This window comes from Pogona vitticeps, chromosome ZW-PAR (genome assembly GCF_051106095.1).
Source record: "Pogona vitticeps strain Pit_001003342236 chromosome ZW-PAR, PviZW2.1, whole genome shotgun sequence".
Taxonomy (NCBI): Eukaryota; Metazoa; Chordata; class Lepidosauria; order Squamata; family Agamidae; genus Pogona; species Pogona vitticeps.
This window is the reverse complement of record NC_135800.1, coordinates 8,249,359-8,262,231: the sequence shown is the minus strand read 5'-3', so window position 1 is coordinate 8,262,231 and position 12,873 is coordinate 8,249,359. Positions and strand designations below refer to the sequence as shown.

The following is a 12,873-nucleotide window of genomic DNA, read 5'->3' as shown; positions in this document are numbered from 1 at the left end:
GGAAGGAAAAAACAAGAAACCGGGCCTTCTCGGCGGTGGCTCCTCGGCTGTGGAACGCCCTTCCAACAGAAATTCGGCTGGCACCCTCGCTGGGTGTTTTTAAAAGCCAGTTAAAAACTTGGTTATTCAAGCAGGCCTTCCCTCCAGTCAATTAAGTCTTTCTCTTTTTCTTTTTCTTTGCTATTCCATCTTGGTAATCCTCTCTTTAAATTAATTGTTTTAAATTGAAACTGTAGTTGTAATTTTTATGATTTTATATATTTTTATACTGTTTTGTTTTATTTTGTAAGCCGCCCCGAGTAGACATGGTCTAGAGGGGCGGGGTAAAAATCAAATAAATAAATAAATAAATAAATAAAATTTCCGGCAGAAACCTGACAGACACCAAGAGGCTCACCTCCTCTAAAAGGCTTATCCGTCGTGCCAACGATTCTTCCACCTGCTGGATGTTCTGATGGGCCTCCTCCTTCAGGCGCTGAATCTCGGCATCGCCGCCCTGCGACAAGCTCTCCAACGCTTTGCTAGAAGAACCAAAACACAGATCCCCGTTCAGCGCAGAAAGTCGCCAACAGTGCTGATCGACTAGCTAGCGGCAGCAACAAAAAAGAATACAATGGAGTGCCAGAAGCGACAAATGTCTACTGACATCGGAAAGACTGCCATGTTTCATTCGGCCTAAGCTTTGGGCACAGCCGCCTATACGGCCTTAGGAAGCCAGCTTGCATTGGGCAAAGGAGCTGCAAGTCACGGAAACCTATGCCAAACAAGCAAAAGAGAGCAGACTTTAAGGTATCACAAGATTCTTTGTCACTTTCTCTGTGACAATCTGATTACATCCTAATCATGCCCTCACGTTACACCTCGAAAGGTTGTTGTAACATTGATAAAGTGAGGAAATGACCTAGGCACGCTATCCAGCTATGCTCAAGCTTTCTTTGTCATCAACATGAACTGTTTTGTTTTTTTCTCATCTTCTTTTCTCTTTATTTGATTTGATTTGATTTATTTGATTTATATCCCGCCCATCTGGTCTGGTCGACCACTCTGGGCGGTTATTACATAACCAGAGTCCAAAATCCTTCCCAGCCTATCCCAGATTCCCCTGTACACCCACCCACAAAAGCGTTCTTGTGTTGACTCTTGCTGTAAAAATCTGGGGGAACGGACAGAAATAACCAAGTTGTCAGGGGAGATGATCCGCCAACAGCCAACCGGAGGAAGTGGCTCCCAGCAAAAGGCCTGAGGCTGTCTTGGCCAGACTTTCCAAGGAGGGAAATGCGGCTCGTTGGATAGGAGGGTGTCTTTCACACGAGAAAATCCAGGCACCAGCCCCAACTGGATGAAGAGGGCACAGGGTAATGCCTGGATCTAAGTCAAGCGGCGGAGTGAGGAGGGAAAGGCCACCCAACGGAGAGACGGGCACATCTTTGGTGGGAATGAGAATGAAAAACACTGCAAAGCAAGGGAGCGCTTACGAAGCTTTGACAAGCAGCCAGTCCCGCTCCTGCAGTTCTCGCTTCAGGCTTTCCAATTCGACTTTCAGCTCAATGTTCTGGTGGGGAAAGAGAAAAAGGGGGAACCCCGTCAGCTGGCTTGGCTCCGGAAGGTTACGATTTTCCCCCTGCCTCCCCAGCGCCAGAACGGGCGGTGAGCGTGCAGATTGACTGTTTCATGTCCAGCAACTGGGGAAATCCAAGAGAGGTATGCAAGACTATGCACGGTGGGAAGAAAACTGACATGGGGCTCCTCTCCCTGCTCTCATAATTCTAGACCCCAACGAGATTGTCTGCCAAAGTGGAAGATTCAGGAAACATAAAAGGAAATACATCTTGACAATCATAGAATAGTGAAGTTGGAAGGGGATTACGAGGTCATCAAGTCCAACCCCCTGCTCAAGGCAGGAATAGAAATTAACAGATATCTACCAAGTAGTTGTCCAATTTCCTCTTGAAGGTAGTCATCATTCTTACCATCACACCTCCAGAGCCCACCTCTCCCCAAACACAGCTCCACACCATTTCCTAGGGGTCAGAAGGTACCATCTGCAAAGTATTTTAAGATGGATGTCCTTCATTCCCACACCGATTTAATCGCCTGGTCATTAGTCATCCCTTCTGTTATCTCCGTGCCAGCCTCTTGGGACCGTTTTCCTTCCCATCCGGGCCACCTCATTCTTTCTGTTCAATGACACTTCACGAAAGCACAGCCTCGGCTGTTTTGCTATCTACAGATCCTTCCCCTCCCCAGATACTAATAAGAGATCCTTAAGCAGGCTGCTTTGAGTCCCGCTCACTCGGGGAGCAGTGATCACGAAGCAGGTTGTGGGTCAAGGAACCGGACAACAGCCTTGAACAAACCATCGTTGGCAACTGGCGCGGCCACGGTTCTGCTCCATAATCACACAGAGCTCGGCCAGCCCGTGAGGCTTAGAAGAACACAGAAATCAAAGGAGGCCTGCAGGTCAAAATTCAGGCTTTAGTAGAGCACAACTGGAACTGCTCACGGAGGCTGAAGGGAGATCCCACCTGGGATTGAGCAAACATCTGGCGCGAACGACAAGCATCCCTCAGAAAAGAATAAGCAGCTGTTATAAAAGTTGAGGGAGGAGGGCAAACTTTGGCCAGTCTTGAAATCCCAGGAGCCTTTTCTCCGCCTTTAAGATCTTCTAGGGAGGCCCTTCCACCACCTTCCCGGGCTTGCTTGGTGAAGCCACGCAAGAGGGCCTTCTCGGTGGCGGCTCCCCGGCTTCGGAATGCCCTGCCCCGAGAAGCCAGGTTGATCCCCTTCCCTTTTGTCCTCCCGTCATCAGGCAAAGACCTTCCTCTTCCGGGAGGGAGTAAAGTTATCTCAGCAATGCTGGTTCTTAACTGACAGGCGTGAAATGTATTTTCGTTGTTCTTACTCTTGATTGATTTAACCTTCGCGGATGCTTCACTGTGCTTTAAATATGATGATGATTATCAGCTTTATTTATATGCCGCATTTTTACCAACAAGGGACCCAAAGCGGCTCACATTAAAATTCACATAATTTTAAAACACAATGTTAAATATTAAAAGATAAATTAAACAATATATGATTTAAAATACAATTAAAAGATTAAAACATGGAAAAGATTAGAATTGTCTGCTGAAACCGGGTTCAGGGATTCAGTGGTAATCGTTAAAAGCCTGCCTGAAGAGATGAGTCTTCAGAAGGATAACAAGGAAGGGGCCCTCCTGATCTCCCGAGGGAGAGCGTTCCATAGCCTGGGAGCTACCACCGAGAAGGCCCTCTCCTGTGTCCCCATCAGCTGGGTTTGGCCTGGCAACGGGACCGAGGGTCTCCTCCGCTGATCTTAATTGTCGAGAAAGTGCATATGGCGAGATAGGGTTCTTCAGGCAGCGTGGACCCAAGCTGTATACGGCTTTATAGGTAAAGTCCAGCACTTTGAAATGGGCCCAGAAACAGACTGGTAGCCAGTGTAGCTCTTGTAACTGGTGCATTATATACTCCCTGTAGCAGGCTCCAATCAGTTGTCTGGCTGCAGAGTTTATATAGTGTTTTTAAATGTCTTATTTTACCTGCTGGAAGCCAGCCTGGGTCCCCTACAGGGAGAAAGGCAGCCTATAAATAATTGAAATAAATGAGTAAGTGCTCGTTCGAAACATCTGGAAGAGACCTCAGCTTTCTGAGGGCATTAAAGGCTATGCATAAACAGCTGGATTCTTTGGCACTCCCTTCGAGCCTCCCCATCAACATCTGCACCACCCCCCAAAAAAAATGGAAGGAGAGGACTATCTCTAGCCTTCATTTCATCGCCTCCTTCTACATCCTTCCAGAACTAAGAAGCCCAAGAAACACACGCAAGAGAAGCTGACAGCTTCTATTAACACGCATCGTCGTTCTGCTGCAGTTGGTTTGATGTGGGTGGATTATAATGTAATTTCAGAGAGCCTTTGTCTTACTGATAAGAGAGTCACGCCGAACAAGCAATTTAGATTAAGTGGGAAGGCAGCCCTTTGATTAGGACTTCCTACTAATGCAAGTGTTTTGTTTCTGCATCAAGAAAGTGTCGCTTAAGAAGTAATCCCACACACACCCTATAAGGTCACGCCAAACCCTTTATTGCTGGATGTTTCACAGTTGAAACGGAAAGAAGTCACTCCCTCGAAAACTCGGATACCCAAGGATTAGGGTCCGCGCGGATCCAGGATGAAAATGCGGGGGGGGGAGAAATGGGGTGCAAAAGAAGCACATAGAGCGCAACCTTACACAAGGGTATTTAGAAGTAAATCCTTCTGTGGTGGCAATTTATGCCTCTCCATACCCACAACGTCAAAAGGGTAGCGGCCAAACTCTTCAGATACTCCTAATGTGAGGAGACCTACTGAATCAATGGGTCTCCCCTGAGTTCTGACTTGACGAATCTCTCCATTGATTTCATGGGGCTACACTAATTAGGTCTAGGTGGACTGAACTCAAAGACTATCAGGATGGTTTGCCCTTCTATGGATCCACCAGCTGGGAAAACATCGAGGGCTTTACATCTCTACCACTGGCAAAAGGATACTTTTAACATGGTATGGTTTGATCCCTTTTTAATATTTAATATTTACTGGTTTTAGCTTTTAAATCTTGCCTATTAATGATGGAAGCCACCTTGGGTCCTCTCTAAGAAGAAGAAAGATGAGGTAAATTATTGTAAATAAATAAAATAAAATATTGCTGAGTTCGGAAAAATGAAATGAGACCATGACGCAAATCTTGTTGCCGTGTGTAGCAAATTGCATTGGAGCAGGCCCACTGAATGAGGGGGAATCTGGTGCACCAGCTCTTTTGATTCAAATGGATCTACTCTAACTGTGACTTACTACAGAAAAATAAGTCACAAAGTTGGCCTATCTGAATCAACTGAAAATCTTACGAAATCCCTATGGATTCAGGGGCCTTCCTTAGTGTGATTTATTACATCAAGCAAGAGGATTTTGGCCAGTGATTTAAACAATCAGGTGAATGGGGCAACTGTGCTTCTAAGAAGGCTGGAAGAGCATTCCCTGCCTCAACGTCCATCATCCTGAGACATCACACCCACTGGTTAGAGCTGCAGTTCCAAGGGGCGCCATCTTCTTAACGGCGACACCACCTCTGGGCTTTACAGCAAATCGCAACCGTTTCTGAATACCTACAATTCGGTAGACGTCTTCATTGGGGCCATCAAATTTCTGCTGCATGCGCTCTTCCAGGAAGTAGATGCGCAGCTTGAGGTTGAAGTTCTCCTTCCGCAGCTCAGTGATTTGCTACAGGGGAGGAAGGAAGACGGGGTGAAAGACAGCCCCACGCCCCGCAAACACGCAATTTGGAAAGAAGGGAAGAGATCCCTCGAAAACCGGGGATCATTCTTATGACCTATATAACTATCTTTGCTTTTTGCCACAGTTCAAAAGATGTCCAATGCTAATATCGTAGATCCGTGACTCCCAGCCTGGAGTCCCCAGATGTTCTTGGACTAAAACTCCCAGAAGCCTTCACCGCAAGCTGTGCTGGCCAGGATTTCTGGGAGTTGCAGTCCAAGCACATCAGGGGACCGAAGGGTGGGAACCACTGACATACACACACTTATTTATCCATCTCTCATATCTACTGGATTCTTTGCATAGCAAGTGTGTTTGGTTCTACCTCCCCTGCTGCCTCTTGCTTTTCACAGCATGGGTGGCTTCAGCTCTGAGAATATTCCTTGTCAAAATGTCCTCTGGTAACATCCGCCCACCCTAGATGACACCTGATGCACACAAATGCAGATCAAGGTTATTGTTAATTGTTTGTTAAATGCTTTTTTCTTAAAGCGACTCAAGGCCTCTTACAGTAAGGACACAAACATTAAAAACAGAAGGAAAAGCAGTACTTCCATAACCTAAAATGATGACTAAAGAATAATCCTCCCTAGATGGGAATCATCTTTAAAAAGAAAAAAGCCTCCCATTGAAAATTCTTATTTTATTTTTAAAACCTTTTCGGGGTTTTCCATACAGAGAATTCTCAGAAATGGTTTCCCCTTCCCTGGGACTAGTGTGCAGTTTGCCCCAGGCCACCCTGGCTGGTTCTTCTTCCAGGAGGGCCCGGGGGGGAATCGAACTCGTGACCTCTGGCTCCACAGCCAGAGACCTCTAACTCACCGAGCTATCCAGCCAGCCCATTGCAGCTAACACATCTTTTTTTAAAACAACTCGTCAATGGAAGCTAAGAGGAGGCTCCCCCCCCTCACAAGTGTGACTTCCGCCCAGAAAGGAGCCAATTTTTCCATCGCTTTCACAGAATAAAACTTTCTGAAACTGAGAAAATATTTCACAAGGGAGACGGGATTTCCTCTTTTTGGGAAGAAAAGAGCTGAGAGGGGTTCGCCACTTTAAACCACTTTAGGACACTCCGGATGATCCTTGGGAGAGGGAGACAGGAAACGGCAAAGACCAGCAAGTAAACTGATCATATCCCATTGAAGATCAACAGCAATGACAAGCTGATAAAGACACACACACACACACACACACCGAAGAGGACTTCTTATCCCACTGCCTTGCACTGCGTGTAACTTAACATTCTCCCAGGACAGGAGGCAAATCAAGAGAGCTGCATTCGAGGGAAGCGAAACGGCCTGTTAAATTTTTAAAGAGTATGAAACATTCATTCCAATCAAGCAACCAGCCCCCCCCCCTTCCGCCCTCGGCTTTCCAGGTGCTTTCCGAACGGAGAAATCTAATACGACGCTCATAAAGTATTGACGCCTTCTGGGCCATCAAAGGAATGAGCAGGTATAAAATGTTACCTACAACGCAACAGGGCCACAGCTCTAACCACTGGTCTTTGGTCTTTTCACCTAAAAGTAGTCAAGGTTGTAGTCCTCATGGGTCTGAATAAAAAGGATGAACTAAGCAGGGACAGAGGCTGAGTTAGACTCATGACCACCTGGTTTAATACTGGCAGCAGCTCTCCAGGACTTCAGCTTCGGCCATGAACTTCGGCCTTGAAAATCTCTTTCTCTTGCGACGGGTGAACAGGGAATGCCTTCAGTCTACAGCAGGCTGAACCACCTAGGCGCTAGAAAATAGGTCTCCAAGACTCTGGAACTCACGTTTTCAAAATCCTTCATGGTCCGCGCCCTCGTGGGTGAAACAGTGTCTTCCGCCACATCTGGTAACGCTGGAAGATGGACAAAACAATTAAAACGTGCTGGACTCCAGCCATAATTCGTGTTCTATATTTAGCAGAAATTTCAAGGTGGGAGGGGAACCATGTCAGTCTGCCACAGCAAAAGCAACCAAAAAATATCTCCTGCCGCCCTTCAAAACTCACAAGTTCTGATTGCAACACAAGCTTTGAATCGGTCACAATGCCTAGAGCTAGTGCAAGTGCATTGGTTCGCCCAGTATTGGGTCCCTCGTTGAGAGAAATGTGGCATGTAAATAAAAATAAAACAATACGTTTCGATGTTTTTCTATTCCTTTTATAACAGACGCCTGATCTCTGTCGGAAACCAGGTTTTGAACCACCTCACCCACTCGGCTTTGAAAGCCGTTTGGGGGTTTTGAAGGGCTGGAGGGGAAAGGGGTCCAGTGGCCTTTGGGAAATGTAATCACAAAGACCCCTCCAGCATGCTGAAGGACTAACGTGGTCTCAACGTGAGCAGCACTGCAGAGTTGTGGATCATCGACTCCTAGAATGATGGAGTCGGAAGGAGCCTCGAAGGCCATAGAGTCCAAACCCTCCCGCTCAAGGCAGGAATCCACGTCCAAGCAGATCGGACAGAGGGTGGTCCAATTTTCTCTTGATGATCTCCAGTGTTGCAGCACTCACCACCTACCCCTGAGATAATGGGTTCCATCATCGTACTGCTCTTACAGTTAACAGCGGCACAGTGGAGCCGTTTGCCTCGCTTCCGCGGCCTCATTTTTCTCCCTCGCTGCTCTAGATCAGTGCTTGGGGTCCCCAGATGTTCTTGGACCACAACTCCCAGAGATCCTAACCAGCACAGCTGGCAGGGAAGGCTTCTGGGACTTATAATCCAAGAACACCTGGGTGAACCAAGGTTAGGAACCACTGCCCTAGAAGCCCTGACCTTTGGCTGAGCCAGCTAAGGCTTCTGGGAACTGTAGTCCAAGAATACCTGGGGCTCCATGTTTGAAAACTACTGCTTTAGATCTTGGCCATGATGATCCTCTTGCTTCATGTGCTGAGCTCCAAAAAAATAAAAATGCACACAGTAAAACTGCAGAAAGCACACCATATGAAACCTGAGGACCTAACAGGAGTCCAACAACAGATTACACAAAAATGAGTTGCAGATTATTACACTGACTCCAACACAGTGAAAGAACCCGCCAGAAAGAATAGGTGTGCATCAAATCTGTGTCCCATATCCACTCTCCCATTTCAAGTTTTGCTTTTCGAAGAAGAGAAGCACTTAGGAAATTTAAAGGAGAGGGAGGGAAAAGTGGCTTTTTCTGAAAACTTTACCTCCGCCACCTCCCAGGCGTCCACGAATTTCATCCCCTGAGACATCCGGAAGTTGGGAAAAATTGACGCTGTGAAGAAAGAAGACGGTTCTTTTATGGCATGCTTTCCAAAGTCATACATACACCGCCTCATGGCAACCCCGTTCCCAAAAAGATTTAGGATCCCTCTTTTCAGGGAGCCCATGTTTTTTCAGATGCATGTGTGAAATCGCACAAAGAACAGGATATAGGAGAAAGCTCACTTACATCAACTCTACTAGGAGGAGGAGGAGGAGAAGAGGCCACCGTTGTAGCCCTGTACGTAAGTGCTGGAGTGAACATCCCGTGAGGCCTAAACCCAAGGGAGGGGACGATGGGAGCCGGAATCCAAATTTGTGTTGTTGTTTTTAAAAACGTTTCTGTTTCATTTCCTTATTCACCCCTTTTTTTTTTCCAGGCTACCTTGGGTCCCATTATGTGAGAGAAAGTCGGGAGGGGAGACAAATTAAATAAATAATCCAAAAGTTTAAATGGGAGGAAGGAACCAGGTCACCCGCCACCCCGGCTAGCCTCAAGAGTACAACAAAGAAGCCCCTCCATCCACTCGCTCAAAGGCAGCCTATGGCATCCCCAGCTAGACTGCCCCTAAACTGGGAGGCTCTCCTTTAAATAGCTTGTCTCACGGCCTCTTCAGGGGAGCTTTCCCAAAGCCGCTCCTGTCTTTCTGAAATAAAAACACAAACAACTCCCCCGTGTCTCTCTCTTTATATATACAGTGTATATTGTTGCTGTTGTTTAGTTGTTCAGTCAGAGAGAGATACATACTATACATGTTTGCATACATATCTTGTATTCAGACACATTTTTACATGTGTGTGTTTGTATGCATGAATGACAAGGCACGTACGTATATAAACATGTTTAGTGTAGACATGCACACAAATATAGGATATACTAAAAAAAAGTAATGAATGACACATAAATGCATATTACATATATTCTATTAAAGTGTTACATATACCACAAAAACGTGTCATAGATTTAAGCATCCGAATATTTATTAAATATCTGCTTCTGTGTTATGTTCCCACACATATAAGTTCGTGTGTGTGTGTGTTTTGTTTTGTCTGGGGTGTGGGTGAGTGTCATATTTACAACACACACACCCACACAAGTACGTAGTAGGACTTAGTAGAGCCTTTCTTAGCCCACCGACGCAGACGAACATCTATTGAACGACATAATACAGGTATTTTTTTTTAATACAGAGCCCGCCGGGCAGAAAAGGGTTAACGCGCCCCTCCCCCCCCCCCGGCCCCGCCGCCTAACGGTTTTTAACGGCCGCCGCCCCGCCCTCTTTCGTCGCGCGCCCGCCCGCCCGCCCCCCGCCCCGGCCGTACCTGCCGTTGAAGCCCAAGGGTAAGGAGGGGTCTTCGGCCGGCAAGGAGTCCATGGCGGGCGGAGGAGAAAGAAAGGAGGAGGAGAAGGGAGGAAGGAGGCGGCGGCGGCCGGCTGGTCTTGTCCGACTCGAGCGCCCGGCTTTGGAATTCAAACGGCCGCAAACAGGCCCCTCACGGCAGCGGCGGCCGCCATCTTGGTGAAGCCTTCGAAGCCGCCCTGAGAAGGGCAGCCGAGGGAAAGCCGCGGCCGCGCCGCCGCTTTCCCCGCCGGGGACACGCCCTTCGAGGGCGTTTTGGGCGCCATCTTGGTTGAGGGAAAGAGATGTGGCAGGGGAGGAGCCGGCGCGTGGAGGAGGAGGAGGACGGGTGAGGCCGCCATGCTTGTTCAGGGCACGCCTGCGCGGAAGGCGAGACGGAAGGCCAACGAGCGGGCGCCCTGGGCCTCGCCAGTGAGAGGGCGGGAAGTGGAGGCATCCATTTTGACTAAGGGCAAGAGGGGGGAGAGGCATTAACCAGGTCCCCAGCGCAGAATTTAGAATGAAATAAAATATGATGAAAGGATTTCCTAAAACCAGGCTTGGCGGTATCTCATCCTCCAGATCTTATTCAACCGCAACTCCTATTGTTCCCAGTCGGCAGAGGTCCTGGTGAAGGATAATGGGAACTGGAGTCCGTGAAAACCTGGACTGTTTTGTTTGACCTGGTCTTTTTACATTCCAAATACATTGCATTTTAATATTTAATGATTTTTTTTTTTTGCAGTGCACTTACTCCCTCGACCACTTACAACTAGAGGTCTGCTTTTACAGACAACAGCTACCAGGGTTTGTCACGGCACCATGCTGCAACTTTTTGTTACAGGTCTTTGGGGGCCAAAAAAAAAAATCCCTCAATAGGATCCTTCTCCTACCCCATTGCTTGTGTCACACTGCTAGAAGTGAAATATCTAGGGAGAACAGAGGGGTATGGCAGGAGCATCTTTTAAACACAAGCACATGCCTCATGGAGCAGTGGTTAAATTGCAGTACAGTGGTGCCTCGCATAACGTTTTTAATTGGTTCCAAAAAAAAACCTTATGCGAAAAAAACTTTATGCGAAACACCATTTCCCATAGGAATGCATTGGAAACCGGTTAATCCGTTCCAATAGGCACGGATTGCCGTCCTTAAGCGAAAAAACCCATAGGAAACATTGTTAAACGATAGAATGTTTCTCCATTGGAATGTATCGAAGCCGACTCAATACATTTCAACGGCTTTGCGAAGTCAATTTTTGCAAATTTAAGTGTGTCATAAAAGGGTCAAAAATGGTTTTAAATGCTTGGATTAGCTTCTGCACCCTCTAAAACGGATGCAAAAGTTAATTTGGCTTTGATCTGACTTTTCGTTAATTTATGGTGAATTTTCCCCCCAACTTTTGACAGCTGTCAAAATCTGACAGCTCCATTGTTTCCTATGGGGGAGAAAAAAAATTCACAAAAAATTAACGAAAAGTCAGATCAACGCCAAATTAAGTATGCACACATTTTAGAAGGTGCACTAACGATTCCAAGCATTTAAAACCGTTTTTCAACATGTTAAGACACTTTTGTAATTGAAAAAATGAACATCGTTAAGTGAAGCAGGGGACCAAAAACCAAAAACGTTAAGCGAAGCATGGTCCCAAAATCGCTATGTGAAAATTGCCCATAGGGAAAAACGTTATACGAAGCACAATCTGACTCTGAAAAAATAAACGTTAAGCGAAAAAAATGTTAAACGAAGCAAACGTTATGCGAGGCACCACTGTACTGCAGTGCAGACTCTGCTCACAATCTGAGTTTGATCCTGGGTTCAGGTATCCGGCTCAAGGTGGACTCCACCTTCCATCCTTCTAAGGTCAGTACAGTAAACTGGGGGAAGTAGGGGGCAATATGTACCCTGCATAATTAGTAAACTGCCCAGGGAGAGCTGTAAGCACTGTAGTAGCACACATGGACCAAATAAATACCATTGCTTCGTTTTTCAGACCAGACCTTACCTTCATCTATTTACCTGCCCAAACAGACTATAGAAACAGTAATGTGATGGGAGGGGAAGTATCAGAACTCACAAACACAGAAGAAAATTCCTATTTTTGTATACAGAGTGTTGAAAAAAATATCCCTTTCCTGCAGCACGTGGATTGGCTCATTTGTTGGAATCCTCTTCAAGACTTGCTGATCATGGGTGCTAAAGCTTATTAAAAACTATTCCTCTGATTTATTATTTGTTGATTAACTTTATGGTTCTCTTTGCCCCTCCATTGAGCTCAAGATGGCTTATGTAGCTCTATTCCATGTCTCTGCTTGATGCTCACGACAGCCCTGTGTGGCGGGCTCGGCTGAAAGAGAGTGAGCAGTCCAGTGGGTCACGCTGTGAGCTTCCTGGTTCAATGAGGACTAGGACCTTGATCCCCTGGTCTCAGTCGATCATGACAATTTATACAGTACTCTGGTTCTTTCGCTGGTTCTGGATGGCATAATTCTTCTCTAGCAAAACAAGGAAACAGATGGGACTTAAGAAGGATCTCACATTGCAACAGAAGGCAGGTTTCCTCCAAAATAAACCTAATTACTTCATATTTTACTATAGCTACTACCATAACCCCACCAGGCCATGGAAAAGGGCAGAGAGGTGAAAAGGCTATCGTTCCAAAGCCGCTAAAAGACTTGCATGGCACCCTAATCGCGCCAGCATGGTTTAAGCTGATCTTAATAAGTTGTCCATTTGAGGAGATTAAACCCATCGTAAACGGACAGATTGAACGGCGGGCCGCGTCACAGCGCTTGGAAAGGGTTCGTCGTCAGAGCAGTAGGTCACGGGGGTTGCTTTCAGAACGAGTGCTCGTGAGGCAACCGGCCTCTGTGAGGTGGGCAAAACCAGACCGAGGCAGCCCCTTTTGAGCTATAAAAGACGTGCTTTCAGGATTAGGGCGAGGGGAAGGTCCCTCTTGCATGGAATCGGAGCACAGCTATAGAAAAAGAT

At 46.7% G+C, this 12,873-nt stretch overlaps 1 protein-coding gene across 1 annotated transcript in view; it reads right to left on the bottom strand.

Moving 5' to 3' along the window:
* The window catches only part of CDK5RAP2 (CDK5 regulatory subunit associated protein 2), a 76,249-nt gene extending 66,042 nt beyond the window's left edge, over positions 1–10,207 (bottom strand). The window contains exons 1-6 of the mRNA XM_078382855.1: positions 9,869–10,207; positions 8,491–8,558; positions 7,109–7,176; positions 5,169–5,279; positions 1,476–1,552; positions 398–521 (exon numbers count right to left, since the gene is read on the bottom strand). Coding sequence (XP_078238981.1) covers positions 398–521; positions 1,476–1,552; positions 5,169–5,279; positions 7,109–7,176; positions 8,491–8,558; positions 9,869–9,921 — 501 coding nt within the window. The 5' untranslated portion in view covers positions 9,922–10,207. The remainder of the gene's footprint in view (positions 1–397; positions 522–1,475; positions 1,553–5,168; positions 5,280–7,108; positions 7,177–8,490; positions 8,559–9,868) is intronic.
* Positions 10,208–12,873: the final 2,666 nt, after the last annotated feature.